Source organism: Macrobrachium rosenbergii, chromosome 44, assembly GCF_040412425.1.
Source record: "Macrobrachium rosenbergii isolate ZJJX-2024 chromosome 44, ASM4041242v1, whole genome shotgun sequence".
In the NCBI taxonomy this organism is placed as follows: domain Eukaryota; kingdom Metazoa; phylum Arthropoda; class Malacostraca; order Decapoda; family Palaemonidae; genus Macrobrachium; species Macrobrachium rosenbergii.
The window spans coordinates 8,031,263-8,053,003 of record NC_089784.1 but is presented as its reverse complement, the minus strand read 5'-3'; the positions used below and the strand labels follow the sequence as shown (position 1 = coordinate 8,053,003).

Here is a 21,741-nt window from a genome sequence, read left to right as displayed (position 1 = left end):
ATTACAGACTCATCCAACGAGGAACTTCTAGGATTAAGAGAGATTGTTATAAGACTTCATTAATGACCAGAGGCAGAATGTATGAATAGAGTGTAGTTCACCTCTGCCTTGTCCATCTGAAACATTTATGTTAGTCAAAATGAAACAAAGTGTTGATGCTTTTGAGATGATTTGTTTCCGTAGTATATTCAGAGAGAGAACAATTATTGTTAGAAGAGTGAGAAATGAGGATAAACTTAGAAGTAGGAAAAAGGTTAGCGTAAGGCAAAAGGAAGGATGTTTGGTTGGTTTGGTGATGTGAAAAGAGTGGAGTGTGAGAGGTTGGTGGAAAGTATGTGTATTTCGGAAGTGTTATGAGGAAGGAGAGGAAGACCAAAAGCGCCATGTAAATGTAGTGAAGAAGATTTTGGAAAAGAATGTCCATAATATCCAGTTCGAGATTTGAAGGAAGGCGGAGGTGAACAGCATTGTGTGGGTAGGGTGTTCAGCGAGCTGCTGATGAACCTCTGGTAATGTGTTTGTAATGGCTAATAGTTTGGGAGTTTTCTGAGCAGAGGGGTCATACAAAATCCAACGGCAAATAAAATAGTGAATGAAGGAATGAAAAATGAAGCGTTAAAGATAACCTCTTGGTAAAATATGAATGTGTTATGAACTGGAATTTTATTTTTCCTCTAGAACCACCCTCTGGTAAGGGAAGCAGTGTAATAATTGTTTATGTATATGTGAATATATGTACATATGTACCGTATATATAATATTATATATAATTATAATGTATAAATGTTTATATATGTATACATATATATAATGTAAATATGCTTATATATATATATATATATATATATATATATATATATATATATATATATATATATATATATATATATATATATATATATATATATATTACCAGTATAATCTATTGTCCCTTTGTATCATAATTGTCTGTGCATAAGGTTTCTTTTCTCAGCAGTGAAAGAGTGGGTGTTTTAGTCATTGGCCTTTTATTTTCGTATCCATTGAAGGCAATGAGTCTTGAAAGAAGTTTTTATTTTGTGAAGAAGACTAAAAATCTACGTTCTCTCTGTTGTGCTTTCGATGTTTTCAATGAACACAAAATACCTGTATTTCTTTTTTCTCGCATATTTTTCATTTCATTCAGTGTTTTTTTTTTATTATTTGAATGATCTTGTATTTTATTCATGCGGGTGGTTTAGTTTTATTTTATTCGTTGTTTTTTTAATTATTTGAATATTCTTGTGTTTTATTAATGCGGGGTGTAGTTTTCATTGTATTCATCGTTTGTTTTTATTATTTGAGTGTTGTATTTTATTCACGCAGGTGGTGTTCGCATACAAGTTTCAAAGAGAATTATCGCTAAAAAGTAGTCTTCTAGGAAAGGGTGTTTTGAAAGTCGTTAATATTCATAACCTTATATTTTGTGGTGCAGAATATCGTTCTCGGCATGAGCTCGTTGGCTTTGGCCGCAAATACCATGCATCATTATTCCGCCCATTTTGATGTCGTTAAGGTGAATCAGCCCCTGCAGTAGAGTGAGTGCCTGGAAAGGATGTTGGGAAGAGCGGCAAAATCTCCTTATGTAGGTCAGAATACAGGTCAGAATGAAGGAGAATTGAAACTGCCGGCAGTTCCCAAGTTTGTCTGTAAGAGGAAAGAAAGAGTCTCCTAACTTGTGGCAGTCTTAAAGTTGCCTTTTACCATGGAGTAGATGTGTGAAGTGGTGGCCTGCCGTGTTTCACAAACCGGTTTATTGGAGGAGGTGTGATTGCTAGCACGGGTTCCAAAAGTGTCTCATAGAAAGTTTTGTAGATTTTTTTTTACTTTTTAGTCTTAGTAACTATAATCGTAATAGCCATTCATAGTAATAATATTCATAATGTTTATGGTGATTGCTATCAAGGTAATAAGTGCTGGTACATATTTAGAAGCGTTGCGGGTGATGTCGGTGATTGTGAACAAAACCCTAGCAGTGTTGTTGATAATGCTGTTTACAATCAGCATAAAACGCTCATAATGAAGTATAATACCTATAATGATATTGATGACTAATGGTGACCTTTAATGACATTGATGACTATGGTGACGTTGGTACCCATAGTTTTTGATGTTTGAACTGTGGCAATTACATTAATGGTTTACGGTTACAGTTCTAAAATAAATAGATACGAAACTCATCCCTTATGTAAATCCGATTACTCGGCACGTAAAGTTTTTAGTGTTCTGCAACTCAAAGATATAACATGGAAAGGGGAGGCGAAACTGTCCTTTTCTGAAATGACCTTGTTATTAACAACAAGGTCAATAAAGTAAACTTTTTATTTTTATTTGTATGGAAATGTTTTTATCGTCTGAGAAAATGAGTGGTGGAATGTTATTGGAAAGTATAGAAATTTTAATATATATAGGCCTATGTGTGTGTGAATATGTATATGCTCCAAATAGGTATCGTCAGTAAATTTTGAACTCTAAAGATGTAGTTTCAGTCTGTATGACTTCTACATAGCGTCAGGTTAAACAAGGTAAAATATTTAGGAAATGAATGATGGAAAGCATAAACTAAGGAAAATAGTTTTAGGCTTTGTTTTTGAAACACAAACATGAGATTTTGTCTTAGTAAATTAATTTGACAAATCGGATTTATAGACATCTTAGTAAGAAACACGCACACATACAAAGGTTCATCTTAAATTTGGGAAGAATATGTTCGTTCACAAGTCGACGCCGGAAATTGCCGTCAGCCTTTTAAAATAGGATGAGGTGCCAGTTGACACCGGAAGCTGTCGCCGTTTGAAGATCAGGTGAGGAGGGGGAGGAGCCATCTACTGGTCTCGCCAGACTTGGCCAGAACTTTACAGAACGAAGAACCTTGATGAATAAACAAAGAATCTTGGTGAACAAACTGGCGCCGAAGTCTTGGATGTTGCAGAGAGACAAATGACATGGCGGAGGCTGCCTGCAGATTTATGCAGATCAAAGTATCCTTCTGCATTGCCCATCTGCTGTGGTGTTTATCTTTGGATTTTGAAGACAAATGAAGGACTGTTATATCCAGCATGATTAAAATGTTAATGAGAATTCAGAAGAGTATAAAGGCAATGGGTTTACTACCATCCATTTCAGAGACCGCTAGTCATCGTTTTTCTCAAATATCTTTCAAATCAATTGTTTGATCGAAATGGTACTTTGACACAGTGTACAAGACACCTCCCGCTATCTTTTGGTAATATAATGCATTGTCAATTGGTTTTAGTTAAGGCGCTTACTCTTGACTTACATGGTGTTGCCAAGCATCACCTAACTATGCATTCGAACGTCCTTTATTCCTATCCTGTCCCTCCCTCCCCCTTCTCCTCCTCATCCCTCCCTCAACTCACTTTCCTGGCCTTTCCGTCTCCGATCCCCCTTCCCTGTCTAAGAGGGATAGCGGACGTTCGATTGTGTAGATTAGTCCTGCGGACTCTTTCGAATTTGCCTTTAAAAGTCAAGAGTGAACACCTTAACTAACAACATTTCACAGTGCAGTATATTACAAAAAATTAGCAGGAGGTGTCTTGTATACTGTGGCAATGTACCATTTCGATCAAATAATTAGTTTGAAAGATATTTGAGAAAAACGGTGACTGGAGCCCCTGAAATGGATAGTAGTGTATTTTTGACAAATATTAACTTTTGATAAGAGCCTCACGAACATATAAAGTACAGACATAGTCATAGTACAGTACTAGCATATTTTTATGTATGCAGTGTAATGCTAATAAAATTATTGGCGATTATTGGTAAGTTATTCAGAACGGTTTAGATTTTTATTGAAGTTGACGTTGTAAGCGTAAAAGTTGTATAGCAAATAACTAAAAATATGATTGACAAATCGACGGGTGTTGTGATCGGAATGTCTGGGAAATGAATATTGATGTGTTTCGAAGTTTGTATACATGTTTACATTCATGTTGACGGCTTCGGTGAAAAATGCATAATTACTCGAAACTGAAAGAGAAGTTTGAAAGCATGCTGCCTGAGGGTGATGTATGTATGTTTTGAGACTGAAAAGCACTTAAGTTTTTGATAAGACACTCAAAGCTCATGCAAATAGGTAAAGCTCAAACTGAATATTATTTGGTGTACGAGGGTCAATTAGAAGTTTGGTTTTAAATGCCTGAAAGAGTACTTTACTCGAATCTCTTTAAAATGAAAATTGCCGGCGCTGAATGTTTCTGAGAAGCACCGTAAGGAGACTAACCGCTGTAAAAGTTGGATCGGGACTGACGAGGTTTGTTTGTTGAGAGAAAGGAGACGGTGAATTGGTATTAAAGAAGGGAGATGTTATACAGGAAGGAATGGAAGATCAAGAAGATGGTGAGCTAATGTCCTGACGCTAGTGTCAGAAATAAAAGACCTTATCATTCAGGAAAGTAAGAAGTACAAGAGTGAGGAATGTCTATGTTTATGTTAGTAGTGAGACTCCGTCAGAAGTGTGGAAGTTTTTTTTTTCGGATGTCATCAGTGACAGAGTTTAGATGATGTAATTGACAGAGACATTTGCCGGCATCCTTTCTAAAAAACGTTAAGCCTGAAAGAAAGGCTTGCACATTATGTATCATACATTAGGGACTTTACTATAAAGTTCATAAGGTCAGTCTTGTTACCAGTGGATGTTTTGCCAACTTCCCGTTAGGCAGCATTCATCCATTCCTGACGCAGCTGCTTGAAACCTGGTGCCATCGCCTCCTCTTCCTCCTGAGAGAGAGAGAGAGAGAGAGAGAGAGAGAGAGAGAGAGAGAGAGAGAGAGAGACTTGGTTGCTCTGAAACGCTCCTGGGAGTCATTGATGGCCTATTGATCGATTACGGGATTGATTGGAGAATTGTGTCAGGAATTTTCCGTTCGTTTGAAGGCAGGAATTGATCATTATTTTTTTAACTGGATGTGCTTGAACTTGAGGTTCGATGAACTTCAATCATTTGCGAGATTGAACGGTCAAGTACTGTGTGGGTACTTTGCGTTAACAATAATTTGTAGTTAATCTGAACTTTTATCCACTTCATGTAACAAATCCTGATAACTTGAAGATTTAGAAAAGTTGGGTGACAAACCTGACCCAAGTTAGAAGTTAATCTGTGTTCACATGTTTGTGGGTATCTGAAGCATTTCCCAAGATGAGGTTGATTTGTTTATGCTTGTGGTTAGCGTTGAATTTTCGTTTTCAAATAATTCAGATCTATTTGTTTATTGTTCTTGAGTAGCACTGAATGACCATTAGCTGCCAAAAAAAAAAAAAACCTTAGAATTGCACTACTGCTCAGCCATAATAAGAAGAACAACGGTAGTGTGGGAATGCGAAAAGAACAACAGTAGTGTGGGGAATGCAAATGGTATTGACAATGAGGCGTCTGAAACAGGTGTGTGATGATGAGTCCCTGAGATGAATGTGGGTGAGTAGAAAAGGAGACCCCAGGGGATGATGGAGTTGGGGATTGGGGAGGTGGGGGGGGGGCCCAAGGCTCCGTAGGGAGTGAGGATTGAGACGCTCCGCAACGGGCTTCAACCGAATTCGACCTTGACTCATGAATTAAAACCGGAGGGTGTCTTTGCCATCTCTTTTTGCTCATCTCTCTGCCATGCAGGCACACACACACACACACACACACACACACACACACACACACACACACACACACAGCCATAAGCACACGCACATTCATCACACAAGAGAACGTGACCTGTGAGTCCGCTGTGCATTTATTGGGGGATGACTTGGGCTGGGATCTTCCCTATTTGGAAACTTGCATTCACGAGCTAGAGGGACCTTCCTTTTCGGTAGGGAGTGGCTTTGCATTAGCAAGTCTCTCCTTATCTGAGGATGAGTGAGTTCTGTTTTTAACTATACCTACCTGTGTATTTTAAGTCTTACTTTTCAGCAAGTCTATTTTTGTAGAGGCGGTGCCAGTTTGTCACTTATGGGGATCACCATGACCTCTGAAGTCACATTCGTTGAGCAAATCGGAATAGTTGATGAACTTATTCCATATGCCCTGAGAGCAGTAGGTCGAGGTTGGGAGGTAACCTTCTCCGACGGCAGACGAGAATGTTAGCTATCATGACAGTGGTAATCTGTATTACTGCGTAATCGACGTAAGAATGTGCGTTAAAATAATAATTGAACAAGTCGTAATGGTCATGGTATGACTAGTGATTAACTGCATGATTTGTTTGTGTACTTTTGATTTCGAAGATAATTGTAAGCGAATCTCGTTACAAAGATTTTAAGCCCCTCGAACTGCTGAAAGAATGATTTGGAAACGTTTTAGCACCGGTCATATAAATACCGATGTTCACACGTTAAAACTAAACGTTCCAAGGACGGGCGAGTTAGCAGATGGCCTTTAATTCTAGTATTTACATGTTGAACTGTATCTAGCTCACCATTTGCTAATATTGACCGATCCATGTTGAAGTAAGTTATCGACAAATGTTGATGGGATGAGTGGGCGAATCCCGCATGTATGCAACATGGTTTTGCTGTCTATCCTCGTAAATTGCCACCGCTTACCAGATTTTAGGGCTTTTGGTATTTCCACCGAATGCCCGTCCCTGTTTTCTCTTCCAGTGTATGATTTTATTTAATAATGTTTCGTTTTTCTAATATATTAATTTTCAGTTGCTGTTTTCGTAATTAAATCCCGGAGTCCAGGTGTTGTACATGACGTTCGCGGACGGTAATTTATCAACTGTGATTATAATTTGTACAGTGACATTATTGATTCAGGGTTTAATTAAAAAAAAAAATTAAAGTAGCGCCTGTGAAAAACTGCTATCCTGGTAATTCATATTAAGCATATTGACAGCCCTTTGTTTCTCTATCTCTCATATATTTTATTATATATATATATATATATATATATATATATATATATATATATATATATATATATATATATATATATATATAATATAATATATAAGTTTGTGTGTGTGTGTTTGTGTGTGTGAGTGAGTATCAGCAGTAAGTCACCAAAATGCACTTGACAAATATAAGCGTAGATAACCACAGGAAAGGTGAAAATTAAAGACCAGGTACCAAGCACTTCCTTGCATTACGTACACTTCTTGAGGGTACAAAGTAAAATAAATAAATGGAGAGACAGAACGGAAGCTTTATAAAACAGATCAAAGCCATCAACAAGCCAAACATCATTAAGTTTACAAAATAAATTGTTGTCATTACCCCATAATGAAAAAGAGTACTTTAAAAATGCTTAAGAACTCAAGCTACATTTAGTGGAACAAGCAATCGCCTTAAAAGGTGATATTGTACTTCTTTACAATTTATTAACACGGTAACTATCTAATTTAAAAGGACATGAACTAAGGTTCATAGGTTGATTACTAAAATACTTAGTAAAAGCGGATTCAGTTATATTTAATTTAACAATATTATTCCAAAGAAATGATTTCTGATGAGTTTTTCCAGTTTATACAGTGGTTAGAATAATTCATATGTACAAATAAAGCACTTGTCAATTGCCCTGGTCGAACTTCGTAACGATGTTGTTTAAGACGGAAGTCCAGTTCTTTACCAGTTTGACCTAGATATTTACTACTACATCCAGCACAAGAAAGGAATCGTGTAAATACAACCGCTAATTTGTTTTGGAGACTTACGAACAATAAAATTTTGAACTGTCCCTGAATTCTTGAAAACAACATTTATCTTGAAAGTTTTCAGTAAATTTTTAATAAAAGAAATATTTATATTATATGGCAGTGTTAAAATATTTTCGCTCATAAAAGATTCCTTGTTCTTATTGGAATAAAAAATTTTTTTAGCGTTCTGCAAAGATTGTCAATTGAGAACTTTGGGTATTTTAACACAGTTCCTATGTCATAAATCTTACCAAATTCGATGTCTAAGAATTCCGGTCTGCTTATCCCTAATGCCCTCAAAAACATGCTACAAAAAAAGCGTTTTATACTGACATGGTGACTCGAATAGTAATGGATGTAGGCACCAGACGTTGGTAGGTTTTCTGTAAACATCAAATACACAGCTTCTATCTCTTCGATGAACTTAAACATCCAAAAACGGTTATATATTTTCCTCTTTAACGGTGAATTTAATAGAATGTACCAAATGATTTAACTTGTCTAAAAAGCCGTTCAAATTCTCTTTCACGGGCCAGTTTTATTGTTCGTAGCACTCCAAAACAAATTAGCGGTTGTATTTACACGATTCCTTGTGCTGGATGTATCAGTAAATATCTAGGTCAAACTGGTTATGAACTGGACTTCCGTCTTAAACAACATTGGTCTGCAGTTCCATCAGGTCAACTGACAAGTGCATTATTTGTGCATGTGAATGATTCTAACGACTGTATAGACTGGAAAAACTCATCAGAGATCATTTTTGGGGATAATATCGTTAAAAAAAATATACTGAATCCGCTTTTATCAGGTATTTTAGTAATCAACTTATGACCCTTATTTCAGGTCTTTTAAATTAGATGATTGCCGTGTTGATAAAATTGTAATTTCGGCACATGATTAATATTAACAAAATATGATTGTTTGTTTTTAGTGTCTCAAAGTCGATCTTTTGTGTATAAAAAGTGTTGAACTTACTCTGGAGTATTTGCCTTACAAGTTCTAGTTTTTAGTTTCCCAAAATAACTGACCAGGTTGGAACTTGGGCTGTAGGAACGCAGCTGTGCCCTTTTCAAGACTCTTAAAAATTTCATGCACACCGTCACCGGTGGGCCCTCCCCCCGTCGCTTCTCTGCCCCTTACCTCATCCTCGTGTCTATCTTCCTCTTTCTTCCTCCTCTCCCCTCCCCTCCGCCTATAACTTCACCCCCTTAAGGAAAGGAACGTTCACTATCCCAGGGGTCCTGCTGTTGTTTGGTCGGCCTTAGAGATTTTTTGAGGATGAAGGAATGCGTGTTGATCTCGGGGATTATTCTGAGCGGATGCCATGGGTGAGAATCTGTCTCACACATGAGAGAGAGAGAGAGAGAGAGAGAGAGAGAGAGAGAGAGAGAGAGAGAGAGAGAGAGAGAGATTGGGGGTCTTGATGTGCAAGTGAGAAAAAAATAGTAAAATGACACAATGGAAACGGGGATCGACCTAGATATCAACAAGACCTCGGTGAAATAATTTAGAAGTAAAGCTTCTCGTGAGACGTGTTTATGAATAACGCTAGTTGAGGCGTGTTGAAGAAAAAGCACGTCTTAGGACACGGAATTATGAAATGTGCTTTGAAGAAACTAACTTTTTGTTGGAATGAGCTTTGGAATGTGCACAATCCTTATCGAAATAAGTCAGGAATAATCAAAGCCCACTTTGAAATAATGACTGGAATTAACAAAATCCTTTGTTAATATGTGTTTGGGAATTAACAAAACCGATGTTAAATTTGAGTTTGGGAATAAGCAAATAACATGTGAGATTGGACCTAGAGCCCTTTAGATGGGTGTTTTGGTATTAAACGAAAACTAATATGGGGACCTGTTTGATTGATTAGATTTCTAGCGTCAAGTCAGTAACAGGAGGCTGCCCAGTCAAGCAGGAAAGGTTTCATTAGATAAATGACTTGGACTCAAAAGTTAGAGGTTGGAAAGATTTAATTCAGCTTCACGACTTGAGTCAGTTCTTATATTTTGTTGTTAGGCAGGTTACGATGTATGTGCTTTTATAGAATTTCTGAATGTATGAGGCATAATTTTAATTGCAGGTTTGTATATAAGAGTAAAGTAGTCATACAGTCGAGTTTTATATAGTCCAGGGCGGAAATTGAACTTAATATGTAAACGTTGTAAACTCACGTGCTGTATACAGAAATATTCAAAATATACAAATATTCAAAATATACAAACCTTGTCTGTTTTTTGGCGCATACATTTTTGTTGGATGTGAGTGCATTTCAGTAAATGATGTGTATTTATACTTTTCGCTGTAAGTGAAAATGTTTGTATATGACTTTTAAGCCAAATACGAGAGAGAGAGAGAGAGAGAGAGAGAGAGAGAGAGAGAGAGAGAGAGAGAGAGAGAGAGCACACGAACCACCTTGGTTGTATGAGTCTCTGTTGGCGTGAAGACTTAACCATATTTCACAAGAAGGGGCACAAAGTTACAGAAACCACGCCGTTTTGTGGCCATTAACACTAGACCTTAAGTGAAGGGGAGTCGGAGGTTCACCAGAGAGAGAATTCGGTAGTCAGTGAAGACGTGAGGGTTAGCTGAGAGCAAATAATGTGTCAGAGAGAAAGAACAGAGGCGGATATTTGGAATCTATTTGTATTTTTGTTTTATGAGACTGAAAAGAGACAAAGAGAAATTTTACTGTGCTCTCCCGTAAAAATTAAATTGTTTTTCGTAATAATTTTGCGTAAAGCAACTTCGTCGTCACTGTAGCATTAGTAGCTACTGTGGAAGTATTGAAGCGTCATCACTGTAGCTTTAGTAACTACTGTGGAAGTACTGAAGCGTCATCACTGTAGCATTAGTAACTACTGTGGAAGTACTGAAGCGTCATCACTGTAGCATTAGTAGCTACTCTGGAAGCACTGAAGCGTCATCACTGTAGCATTAGTAACTGCTGTGGAAGTACTGAAGCGTCATCACTGTAGCATTAGTAACTGCTGTGGAAGTACTGAAGCGTCATCACTGTAGCATTAGTAACTACTGTGGAAGTACTGAAGCGTCATCACTGCAGCATTAGTAACTACTGTGGAAGTACTGAAGCGTCGTCACTGCAGCATTAGTAACTACTGTGGAAGCACTGAAGCGTCATCACTGCAGCATTAGTAACTACTGTGGAAGTACTGAAGCGTCATCACTGTAGCATTAGTAACTACTGTGGAAGCACTGAAGCGAATACGGCAGGAGTGACAGCGGTTAGTGTGCGTCAGTATATGCGACTATATAGTTTGTGTTCTGGTGGTGGCGATTCGATTCTCATGTGCATGTATGCAACTTGAGTTGCTTAACGCTTCAACAGTCGTATCTAATACCACAAGTAATGCGATTTTAAACAGCTTGAAAATGACGTCGTAACAAAAGAAAGTGGAAGAACCCAAAGTGACTCAGCGGCAGATGTGCTGTAACAGTCCCTAGGAGAACGATTCTCCCTCTTAAGCGAATGGTGGTGATTCTTGCTTATCATCGTTAAGCTTGGTTGCGCCGTAGATTTAGGACGACGTTTAAGTATTTCCTTACCTGTTTCCGTCAAGGCGTTTATACCTGCTATTTATAAGGAGAGAACTAGGGATGTCGGTGTGAGTGATGAAAAAAAACAGCAGTGATTTTTAATGAGAAGATCTGTACGCATTTTTCAAGAGTAACATTGTCAGTGAGATTAATGAAGAAATGGTGATTGTTTTAACGGAGAAAGCCACAGTAATTATGTGCGAGAGTCTAATGTTAGGGTATGAGGAATTAGAGGTATTGGTATGAGAGGAGAAAATGTTCAAGTGACAGTATGTAATGGCTATTTATGGTAGTTACGGTAAATGATGATGGTCAAAACAGCATCTGTATAAAGATTTCTTGTAAAGTCGAAGTAGGGAAGAGTGTTACAAAATCACACAAATATAAAAAGTATAATTTATAAAGATTTGTGAAGAATACTGGCATAGTGACAAAATCACTTTCGAAAAATCAAGTCTTAAAACTTAATGTAGAATGGTGAAATCGCATTATGGAGAATGGTGTCAGGGCAACAGCAATATGAACGTTGATGACAAACTCAGTGTTATGAAAAATTATGACGAAATGAGAACAGTAATACGAAAAACTATGATAAAAATGATGATGACAGTTATATTGCTTCTGTCATCAGTCATTATAAAAATTACTATTATGTTGACAACGATTCAATATTAGTAATCTTGGTATTAGTAATGACGTCACGTAGAAGGGCAAATCACAGCAAAGATAATAAAAATACATTTTAAAACACTACAAAAAACATTAATGTGTCAGTATCACACATCGAAGCATGCAATTTATATCCATATACCATAGGAACGGGCAGCCAAGTGTCCCTATGTAGTCCCCCAAAAGAGGAGGGTGTTGGGGAAGGTGGACCTGTCTCCCAAGAAGATGATAAATCGGCCGTCGACAGCAGAAAGAAGAGAAATTCAAAGCCTGGCAGCAGAGGGAATGAAGTCGTTCAACTGACAAGTCTGACGAACATTTTTCTCTGAAGAGTATATATTGTAATTTTTTTTGTCTGAAGAGCAAATGTGGGTAGGGATGGTGTGACATATGTCACCGTGCCAAAATAAAGATCTCTTGCCTCGTGCTAAAAGGTACTCTATTCCATTGAAAATATAGATTAACCTTATGATTAACAAATAAAAAGGAATAAAAGAACTCAGAAAAGCTTATCTTGGAAGGCAAGGGAAATGAGTGCAAAATAAAATGAGGAAATGGCGAGGTGTAAAGAGGACACCCACCGGAAATGACATCTTCCTCACCCAGTGCAGTTGTTGGTAGAAGGCGGTTTGTGTGGGGGAAAAATCGACGAAAATGTTTGAATCGAAGTGTGTTGTCTAGATGAAAACGATAAGAAGAAAGTGGTGAGATTGAAGGAAAGAATTTTGTGTGTGCGTGTGTTGGGTTGGGGGGTATAGTGATAAGACAGGTGATTGGGATCGCTTACCGGCTTGTTATTGTGTGCCCATATATAAGTATTCCCTGTGCCCTGGCACATGAAGGAAATCGCACAGAAATGAAAAGAAAAGAGCCGTACGAAATAGGGAGGTAAATAAATAGATAAGGAGAGGAGGCTAACTCATAAATAAGAGGAAAGGGAAGCTCGGAAGCTGTAAAAACCCGGAGCGAGCCGTGTGTCCGAGAGCCCCTAGTGTTACAATTCGCCTGAAATGGGCGATAACAAGACCCATTTCACAAGTTTACCCAGTTTCTCTCCCCGGATCTTCTGCCATTCCGTTGCCTGCGTGCGCTGGGGGTTTCTTTTGCTTTTTTTTCTTTTCGTTTCTTTCCTTTTCTAATGTTTGCATCAACGGCAGTACTCTTAAGTTTTTGCGCCACGCAAGAAAAGGCTTTAGGCACGAAACTAAGTTACGTTAAACTTTTTTTGTAATTCATATTGTAATGTACGTGATTTTGACAAGGTATAGTGTATTTCTGAATTGGATGTGCATTTGTACAGGAGAAAATGTGTTGAAAGTTTTTGTTTTTCTTTTTTCTTTTGAAGATTTTAGTAGCAAATAATATATTCTAGGAGTCGATATAGTCTTTATGTGACTTCCGTTGTTATTCTCAACTTTTGTTTTACTGATACTGTTTACACATGATTAGGTTAATATTCCTTGATGCGAAAAATGTGATGAGATGTTCCGAGGTTATACATACATACATAATTATATATATATATAGTATGTATGTATATATATATAGGCTCATCACTCATACATTATATAAGAACTGTTTGCATTATATAAAAACTATTTTCTTTTGAATAAACATTTAATTTAGATAACTATTCATCTAGCTGTAAAGTCACACAGACGTCACTCAAATAACAGAGTTATGAATTTAAGGATACCTTTTCGTTTGCCGGCATTGTAATCAGCTGTAGCTAAGATGTTAAATTCTCGAAAAAACAGTCACTTTTTGTAGGGCACGTTACCATCCTGTGTACAGCCTTACCATGTAAGAAACATCGAAAGGGTTACTGATAGCATTTCAAACAGAAGTCTGTTGGAAAAATTACGACCTCCATAAACGTTGCTACAGTTGTTACAGCTAGGATTTAGTACAGCCTGTTTAGTAGAGGAACATTAATTAAAAACTAAACAAAACAAACACGTGAAAGGGGTTAGTCTCGTGAACTTAACTCCGCATAGTAAATATGATGCGTTTTCTTAACATTCACTTAGTCGTGAAGATTACATTAAATTTACATTCACAAAAGTTTCACACCGAAATATAAAAGGTTGAAAAAAGTCTACATTAACCCATGTTATGATTTTAATCATAGATGGTATAACTTCAAGATGCTTCAGTAGTAAGTAGGTTAGGACGAAGAATATTGAGTTAAAGATGCCCTCGCGTCCCGAACATCGAGGAGGGTGAAATGGCGAAAGAACTTTGACAGTTGAAAAACACAATGCGAGACTCGGGGATCCTTGAATGGACCGAGAATGCGCAAGAACATGCAACACGAAAATATGGTTGAAAACTCCCAAAAAAAGAAAAAAAAAGAGGGGGAGGGGGATGAACCGTTGAGTTGCGTCTCACAGTTGTTGGGATATATTTACTTTTTCAGTGCTGGAAGCGTTTCTATTACGCTCGCTGCGGCCATCTTGAGAAGCCTAAGATAGGGGTAAGAGTGTCAGTAAAACATTGTATCATATCTGTGGTTGGTTTGAGAACCAACCAATTAAGTCACCTAATAAAATATAAAATACATAGCACTATGGCAGCAATAAAAGTGGTTTTTTAAAGAATATTAAAGATATTAACCTCTAAGTAACCTAAGAGCCATTTAAAACATCACAGAGGTTATTAACAGGTTAAAATGTCTTAAGAGTCGTTTTAGCCAATTATTGTGATTTAAAAGCAGTGGCGTTTAAGCCATTTATTCTGAATTGAAAAGTGCCATTAAAGCCATTCATTGTGAATTTAAAAGCAGTTCTATTTAATTTATTTGTGTGCACTAAAAAGCAAAAGCAGCAAACAAGATATACTGTTTTATATTGCTGAAGCCAGAAATTTATCAAAGCAGCATACATAAAATGGAAAAAAATTTTGTGCCCTTAGAGGCTGCAACTGCCAGAAGTATTGAAAGGCAAATGAAAGTTACTGTAAGCACAAGGAAGTGTATTCAAGCTTTTAAATTATTTTGAGGAAGCATTTAGGCAAGTTTATTTGAACAGCTACCCTTTTGTTGTCTTCATACTTTTATTGTTTAGATGATTTTTAAGAATTATGACAATGAATAAACATGGAAGTTATAAAAAAGAACGTTGTAAATAAATACAAAAGCAACATTGAACGATACTAATAAAATATATAGAAGAAAAGGTTAGCAACCCATAATTATCTCCTGTTTTTTAGAGATAAATTCTCTTTAAAATCAGGAAACTCTTATGGAATTTATGAATCACAGTTCCCCTGTCTTAGGGTAATTTTTTCCTCTAGTCATGTGAATTGTATAAGAATGTTTATATAAAACTCATTAAAAGATTGTTTTCGAAATATTTTTAAAGGGAATATTAATGAATTTTTTTACCATATATTGTAACAGTAAAAAATAGCATTTCCTTAAAAAACATAAAAAATATAAATACATATAAAACAAGTGTACAATATCTTAACTTAGATTTAAAATACAAACGTACAGTAGTATAACCATTTTCTTTCAAAGTTTTAAAAGTTTTTAGAGATTTTGATTAAGATTGCAATTTTTATATACCCCTAATTCTAGTGTTTACTGATGACCGAAGAAACGTTAGAATTATAATGCAATTAAAAAAAGTCATTATGTTGACACTGGTATAACTGATGTATCACATACTGTAGAGTAGGTAATATTACTATAGACAAGAGTTTAAGAAACGATCGAGTATTTCTTATACTTGTTATTTCAAGTATTGTTTTTTCAACCTAAAATTTCGCCAGAGTGATTGTTGGAGCTGTTGAGTCAGTCATTTTCTTCCAGCATTAATGTATCAGTTCCTGTGCGGTTGTCTAAAGTCAAGTTGATGTTCTCTTGTTCCTTTTTAGGTCTTTTGTTGAAAACAAGGGTTTCTTACTTTCTCTTTTGGTTTTTGAGTTTTCCAAAAACGTTTCAGAAAGACTTGCTTTAATCTTGTATGTTTGTGTTATTGCGTTGTAGTTACAAGAATATGTCCAAGAAAGCTATTAATCCTATTGTTAAAATATAGTATTATTATTATTGTTAATTGTATAGCAGTACTTGCTAAGTAATTGCTACGTGATATGCCGTATATTAGTTTTTATGTTACACCGCAAAGCCAAGCGATTTCAGTATGAGCCTTCCCAATTTGAACACTTAAATTTCGCTTCTCTCAGTGTGTTTTCGTACGGACGGACGCCCTTTCGCTCAATGCCTTCATGCCCAAGATGTTACTCATTTCTTCAGCATGACGTCACCCTTAAAGCCCACCGTACCTGCCCGCTAAGAAGTGTCCATCCCACCCAATGATTTCTCCTGAAACCTTGCCATTACGAAGTGATGGTGCTGCCTTTGCCGTTGCTCTCTCTCTCTCTCTCTCTCTCTCTCTCTCTCTCTCTCTCTCTCCTCTCTCTCTCTCAGCCCTGAGCCCCTGAGCCCCAGCATCTCCCCCCCCCAAACAAGTGTGTCGGCATGTGTGTGTGTTTGTGGGGTGTGTATAAAATGTACACAGGGTCCATTCGTCTCTCATGTATTATTAAAAGTTTTTGGGACTTCTTTATCTCTTGGTATCTCATATTTTATGTTGTATCATTATTCGGTCACTTCAGTTCAGTGTCCTGAGACATTCCTCCTCCCAACATTTCCATTATGTTCACCCTTTAGTAAGCCGGTTATCATTTTGTTGACGTTTTAATATTGCTCCTCTCAGACATTTTCATCGCATGACCTATCTTGTACAAATCAAAAGACAAAAATATGTCCGGGGTTCCAGATTCCATAAAATAGCTTGAAATTTTCTTCCCACCGTCTCCTAATATCCCCAGGGATAGTCACCTCATCCTTCTCCTCCATTGCTTCGTCTCCTCTTGCTTCGTTTAGTTGCAGATCACCTGGGTTCCAGCCTTGGTTCCAGTGGCCACTCCCACGGGTTACCGTTTGTGGATGTTGAATGGTGACTTTTACCTTTTCTGGCGTTGTATTATCGCCCTCGGTGCTTGAATTCGGTACAAAATATTGATTTAGCATCGAATTTTATTCCCAAATCGATAACTTTCATTATCGGACTTTTCCTGTAATTTTACTTGGTGCGATATTGATTTTTCAGCCAACTATGCGCCTTTGCACTGTCAGTCAAGTGTTGCAAAAATCTTCACCCCAACGTTGCTTAATTCTTGTAGTTCTGTATATGTCAGTAACATACATGTTACGTGGAAATGGCGAAATTGTTCCATCAAAAAGATTAGAATTGAAAATTGAAGAGCAGAAAAACTTTCACAAACAGATGCAAAGAGTAAAGGGATGTGGGCGAGCCAATTCATTGCAAAAGGTTGCATACATAGTGGTTAATAGAATGAAAAAGATGAGCCATAAGGAATATATATATATATATATATATATATATATATATATATATATATATATATATATATAATTATCATACACACATACATACGTACATACATATGTATGTATGATTCTTTAATGTATGAATCTCTCTCTCTCTCTCTGACAATATAAAACCACACATAACACGTTAATTTACTCAGCGGGGACTGTATACGAGTATAAGTATGCTTACTATGGCCAGCATTCGAACCTATTCCTTTTAAAGTTGTTACTTGATTTTATGCACTTGGATGGCTGAGAACATTAAATCAGCTGGTGGGTTTACTGCACGTAAATTGCTGGGCATGGGTTCGTATCCCGGTCAGGAAAAGTGGAAAAGTGACATATATATATATATATATATATATATATATATATATATATATATATATATATATATATATATATATGTAAAAAAAAATATTGAACAAATTATATATATATATATATATATATATATATATATATATATATATATATATATATATATATATATATATATATATATATATTTCTGTAGAATTTGTTCAATAATAATTTTTAGAATTTCAGTGCCGTGGGTTCAGTTCCGATCGATATTGTCGCGCCTTAGTGACGCATTGATCGGCAACAGTAGTTTAAAACACCTTTTGTCCCAGTTGCTTCGATTACTATGTCGTAAGTTTGAAGTGTCGATAAAAGCCCAGGCAGAGAGATTTATAATCGGCGTTTGCTTCTGGGGGGTTGGGGATAATTGTACTCAATCTCCAATGCCAACCTTTCTAACCTTTGTAGCCCATTATTTAGTTAGTTGAATGACTCATTGCGTGCTTACATGTTTGTCTGTGTGCATTTAGAAAATTGTCTTTCAATGGAGGTGGCTACTTATAAGAATTCTCTCTCTCTCTCTCTCTCTCTTGCTTGGAAGAACTATCAGAATTATGTTTCTGTTTTTTCTTCTTTTTTTTTGTTTGGTCTTCTCCCTCCCCTTTTTTAATTTTACCTGCCACAAAATAATCAATAACTTGGTGTTTTAGTTCTCGGCCCTCGTCGTGAAGGCTGTGGACGCTAACGGCAGTGGGTCTCAGTAAAGCCTGAGATCCTACGGAGTTTGTCATGGTTTTAAGACCTTCCCATTGTGAAATACATGGTCACCACGTTATGTCATGTTGAAATAACGTTATGTAAATAAGCATCAAGGTTAGATGTCGCTCCATTGCGTAACTTAATGAGGATGCTAAGCTCTCTCAGGGCGGTGCTTGACATGTATAGGTGAGAGGAGCGGAGGCTCCTTTTGGGGTTGGGGGCGATGTCTAGGTACACTTATACTTGTTACCATTAACTTGAAGTGGGAATTTTTCCTGTGTTGTTTTTCATTAGTATCTTCATTTTTGGATATTTTACTTAGTTGGTCAACAGCAATGATAATTTTTTTTTATTTCTTTTATGAGTAATGTGGAGACGGATTTATTCTGATCATAATAATTGTGACAATAAATACTAATATTTAGTTTTTCTATATATAAATTTGATATTTTCTTGTGTATTTGCTTTCGTACTAGTGTTGAAGAGTTTCGTCATGAATTCTTCAAGCACTTGACCATCTTAAATCTCTCTCTCTCTCTCTCTCTCTCTCTCTCTCTCTCTCATAAATGTAGAAATGTGTATGTTGGATTGCTTGTATAATTGTACAATAGCCTCTTAGACTACTATAGTTCGAAACTCACGATAATAACGTTCAAAGAAATATGGGCGTATGATAGCGGTATAGTGAGAAATTGTACATTATAAAGTAAAATCTACACGTAGTACGAGAGTTTAATTATAAGTTTCTAGTTCATAATAGGCAATTTGCAGCAGTGAATGCTTAGTTGGATTCTCTTGCCCAGCTGATTTTTTTCAAAGGAAAATTTCTTACGGTTTTTTTTTATATTCTACTGTATTTTTTTCTAAATCGTTTTCATACCTTATCATATTTACATAGATATACATGATACCTGACTATATTTTTAAATATCGGAACTCAGTCCCTGTTCTAATTGTAGGTTATTTGCAATTTTATATCAAATACATTATACATTCATGGGCACCCTTCCTTAGCGTTGGTTTTTCTTTGTGAGGGGGGGTTTCCATCCCAAGTTTTCATAACATAATTAAAAGATTTTTGTGTCGTCCTGTGAGATCTTTCCGGGTTCTGGGAAAGAGCTTGTTCAGTACCCACTTAATCTGGTGTGTTTGTGTCTATTTTCCCCACACCTGACTGTTAGTGAGCTTTCCCATTCTTCCTGTGATGATGAAAGAGAACGGGAAACCTGAAGTGCGATGTTGCGCAGGCAAGGACAGTCCTTGCGGGAAATTCATGTCGCCTATGGGCATCGATCCCCATCGCATGTGTTTCTCGTGCAGGGGTCAGGAATGTTCCCGTGAGGCCTCGTGTGGAGAGTGCGTATCATGGTCGTCTCCCCAGTGGGGAAAGTACGAAAGGAGGTGGAGGAAGCAGACCACCCTTATCTCCAGAGAACCTTCCCTCTTCCATTACCCGTCACTCCTGATAAGGATATTTTTCATCTCTCTTTTCCTTCCATGATCCTGATAAGTGTGACAACGAGGAACATGGAGGACCTGCAGTTGTGAGGGAACCTGCAGGGAGCACAAGCACAGTTAAGTTGGCTGTCTCAGGAGATGCTGGCATACTCTGATGCAACCTGAAGGGGCTGGGGCGCCCATCTGAACGGTGTGTGCATTTCAGGGAAGTGGGACGAGCAGTAACATCAGTATCACATCAATGTCTTGGGGATGTGAGCAGTTTGGCTGGCACTCCAACACTTTCATGATCTCCTACAAGGGAAGACCACAGTCGTCATGAGCGACAACGCCTCACTGGTCGCATACATAAACAAGTAAGGAGGCACAATGTCCCATGACCTGAACAGCTTAGCCATGGAAATGCACAAATGGTCAAAGACTGATGAACTGTTGCTGACAGCCAGGTACATTTCCTGGGAAAAAGAACATGGTGGCGAACCAACTAAGCAGGGCGGATCAGATAATGGTAACAGAATGGTCATTAAAACAGGTGTTAGGGGGCAGGTATCTCAAGTTGTGGGTGAGCCCCACATTGGATCTGTTCGCGATAACGAGGGACAACAAGTTGCCCTTTGTATTGTTCTCCAGTACCCAACGAAAGAGCCGTCTTGCAAGATGCCTTCCAGCACCCATTGGACAACCTAGTTGTATACTCCTTCCCCTGTTCAGAAAACTTCGGAAAGTCATCAACAGGCTGTTTGTGTCCCTGGGCCTGAGGATGACACTCGTAGCTCCTAAGTAGCCACAAGCAGAGTAGACCGTCTCCACCTGCTGATAGACAACCCAAGACAGCTGCCCTCCAACCCCACCCTGCTGAAACGAGCACAATGGTGAGTTGCATCGGGCAGTGACCTCCCTCCAGCTTCACCGATGAAGGCTAGTCAGGAACTCCTTGGAAAGAAATGTTTTTCAGGAGAACCTGCTGCAGTAATTGTTAACCCCCTCAGACCCTCTTCCCTCAATCCGTACCCGGGAAAATGGAAGGTCTTCCACCGTTGGTGCAGCTGAGAGAGGTCTCCATCCCCTCAAAGCAGTTGTGAAGGCTGTGGCAGAGTTCCTTTTCCTGTGCAGAAGGAGCACCTTTCCGTGTCAGCAATTAAAGGCTATAAGGTTTGCCCTCTCCTGGGTATTCATCAACATCATGAGACTTGTTGGACATTTTAGAAACTTCGAGAAGAGTTGCTCTCCTTGAGAATTGAAACCCCCAGAATGGAGTGTCACCAAGGTCCTAGCTTCCCTGAGGAAAGTGACCTATGAACCGCCCAGAAAGGCCTCAGACCAGGACTTGACTCTGAAATCAGTGTTGCTGTTGGCACTGGCATTGACGAAGAGGGTGGACGAACTTCATGTCCTCTCATATGACGTGACCCACACCCATGGATGGACATCAGTGGACTTTACCTTCCTCCCAGAGTTTGTGGTGAAGACCCAGAACCCCTCCACACATGACCCAGTGTTCAATGGTTTTTCCGTTCCCTCACTTAAGGACTTCGTAGGGAATGAACAAGGTGAAATTGTGCTATGCCCAGAGCTTTGAGAGCCTACCTTAAATGTACAGCACCCCACAGACCAGTCTGTCTTAGACTGTTCTTAAGTATGGGTCAGAATAAGAGGGAAATATCAAGGAGCACTATCTCCTTCTTGGCTGAGAGAGGTAAGAGGTAATTGGGAGGCATACCATTTGGAAAGTAACAAAGACCCCTTCCCAGCCAGAGTCAGGGCTCATGACATCAGAGGAACAAGGCCGTCAGTGGCGTTTAAGAAGAACCACTCGGTAGGGCAGGTCCTTCTGGCCTGGGTCTGGAAGGGGAAGACGACTTTCACCTCTTTCTACCTTAAGGATGTAGCACACAAGCCCTTAGATAACCTTCACCTTGGGTCTAGTGG

General features: G+C 38.0%; 1 protein-coding gene across 5 annotated transcripts in view; it reads right to left on the bottom strand.

The window, feature by feature from the left end:
- Smyd4-3 (SET and MYND domain containing, class 4, member 3) overlaps positions 1 to 21,741 on the bottom strand; it is a 207,643-nt gene that overhangs the window by 86,960 nt on the left and 98,942 nt on the right. For 3 of the 5 annotated variants that reach the window (XM_067087634.1, XM_067087632.1, XM_067087633.1), the window contains exon 2: positions 14,303 to 14,356. The exons of the other annotated variants lie outside the window; for them this stretch is intronic. In XM_067087634.1, the coding sequence (XP_066943735.1) occupies positions 14,303 to 14,346 (44 nt within the window). In that variant the 5' untranslated portion in view covers positions 14,347 to 14,356. The remainder of the gene's footprint in view (positions 1 to 14,302; positions 14,357 to 21,741) is intronic. 5 annotated transcript variants of the gene reach the window in all.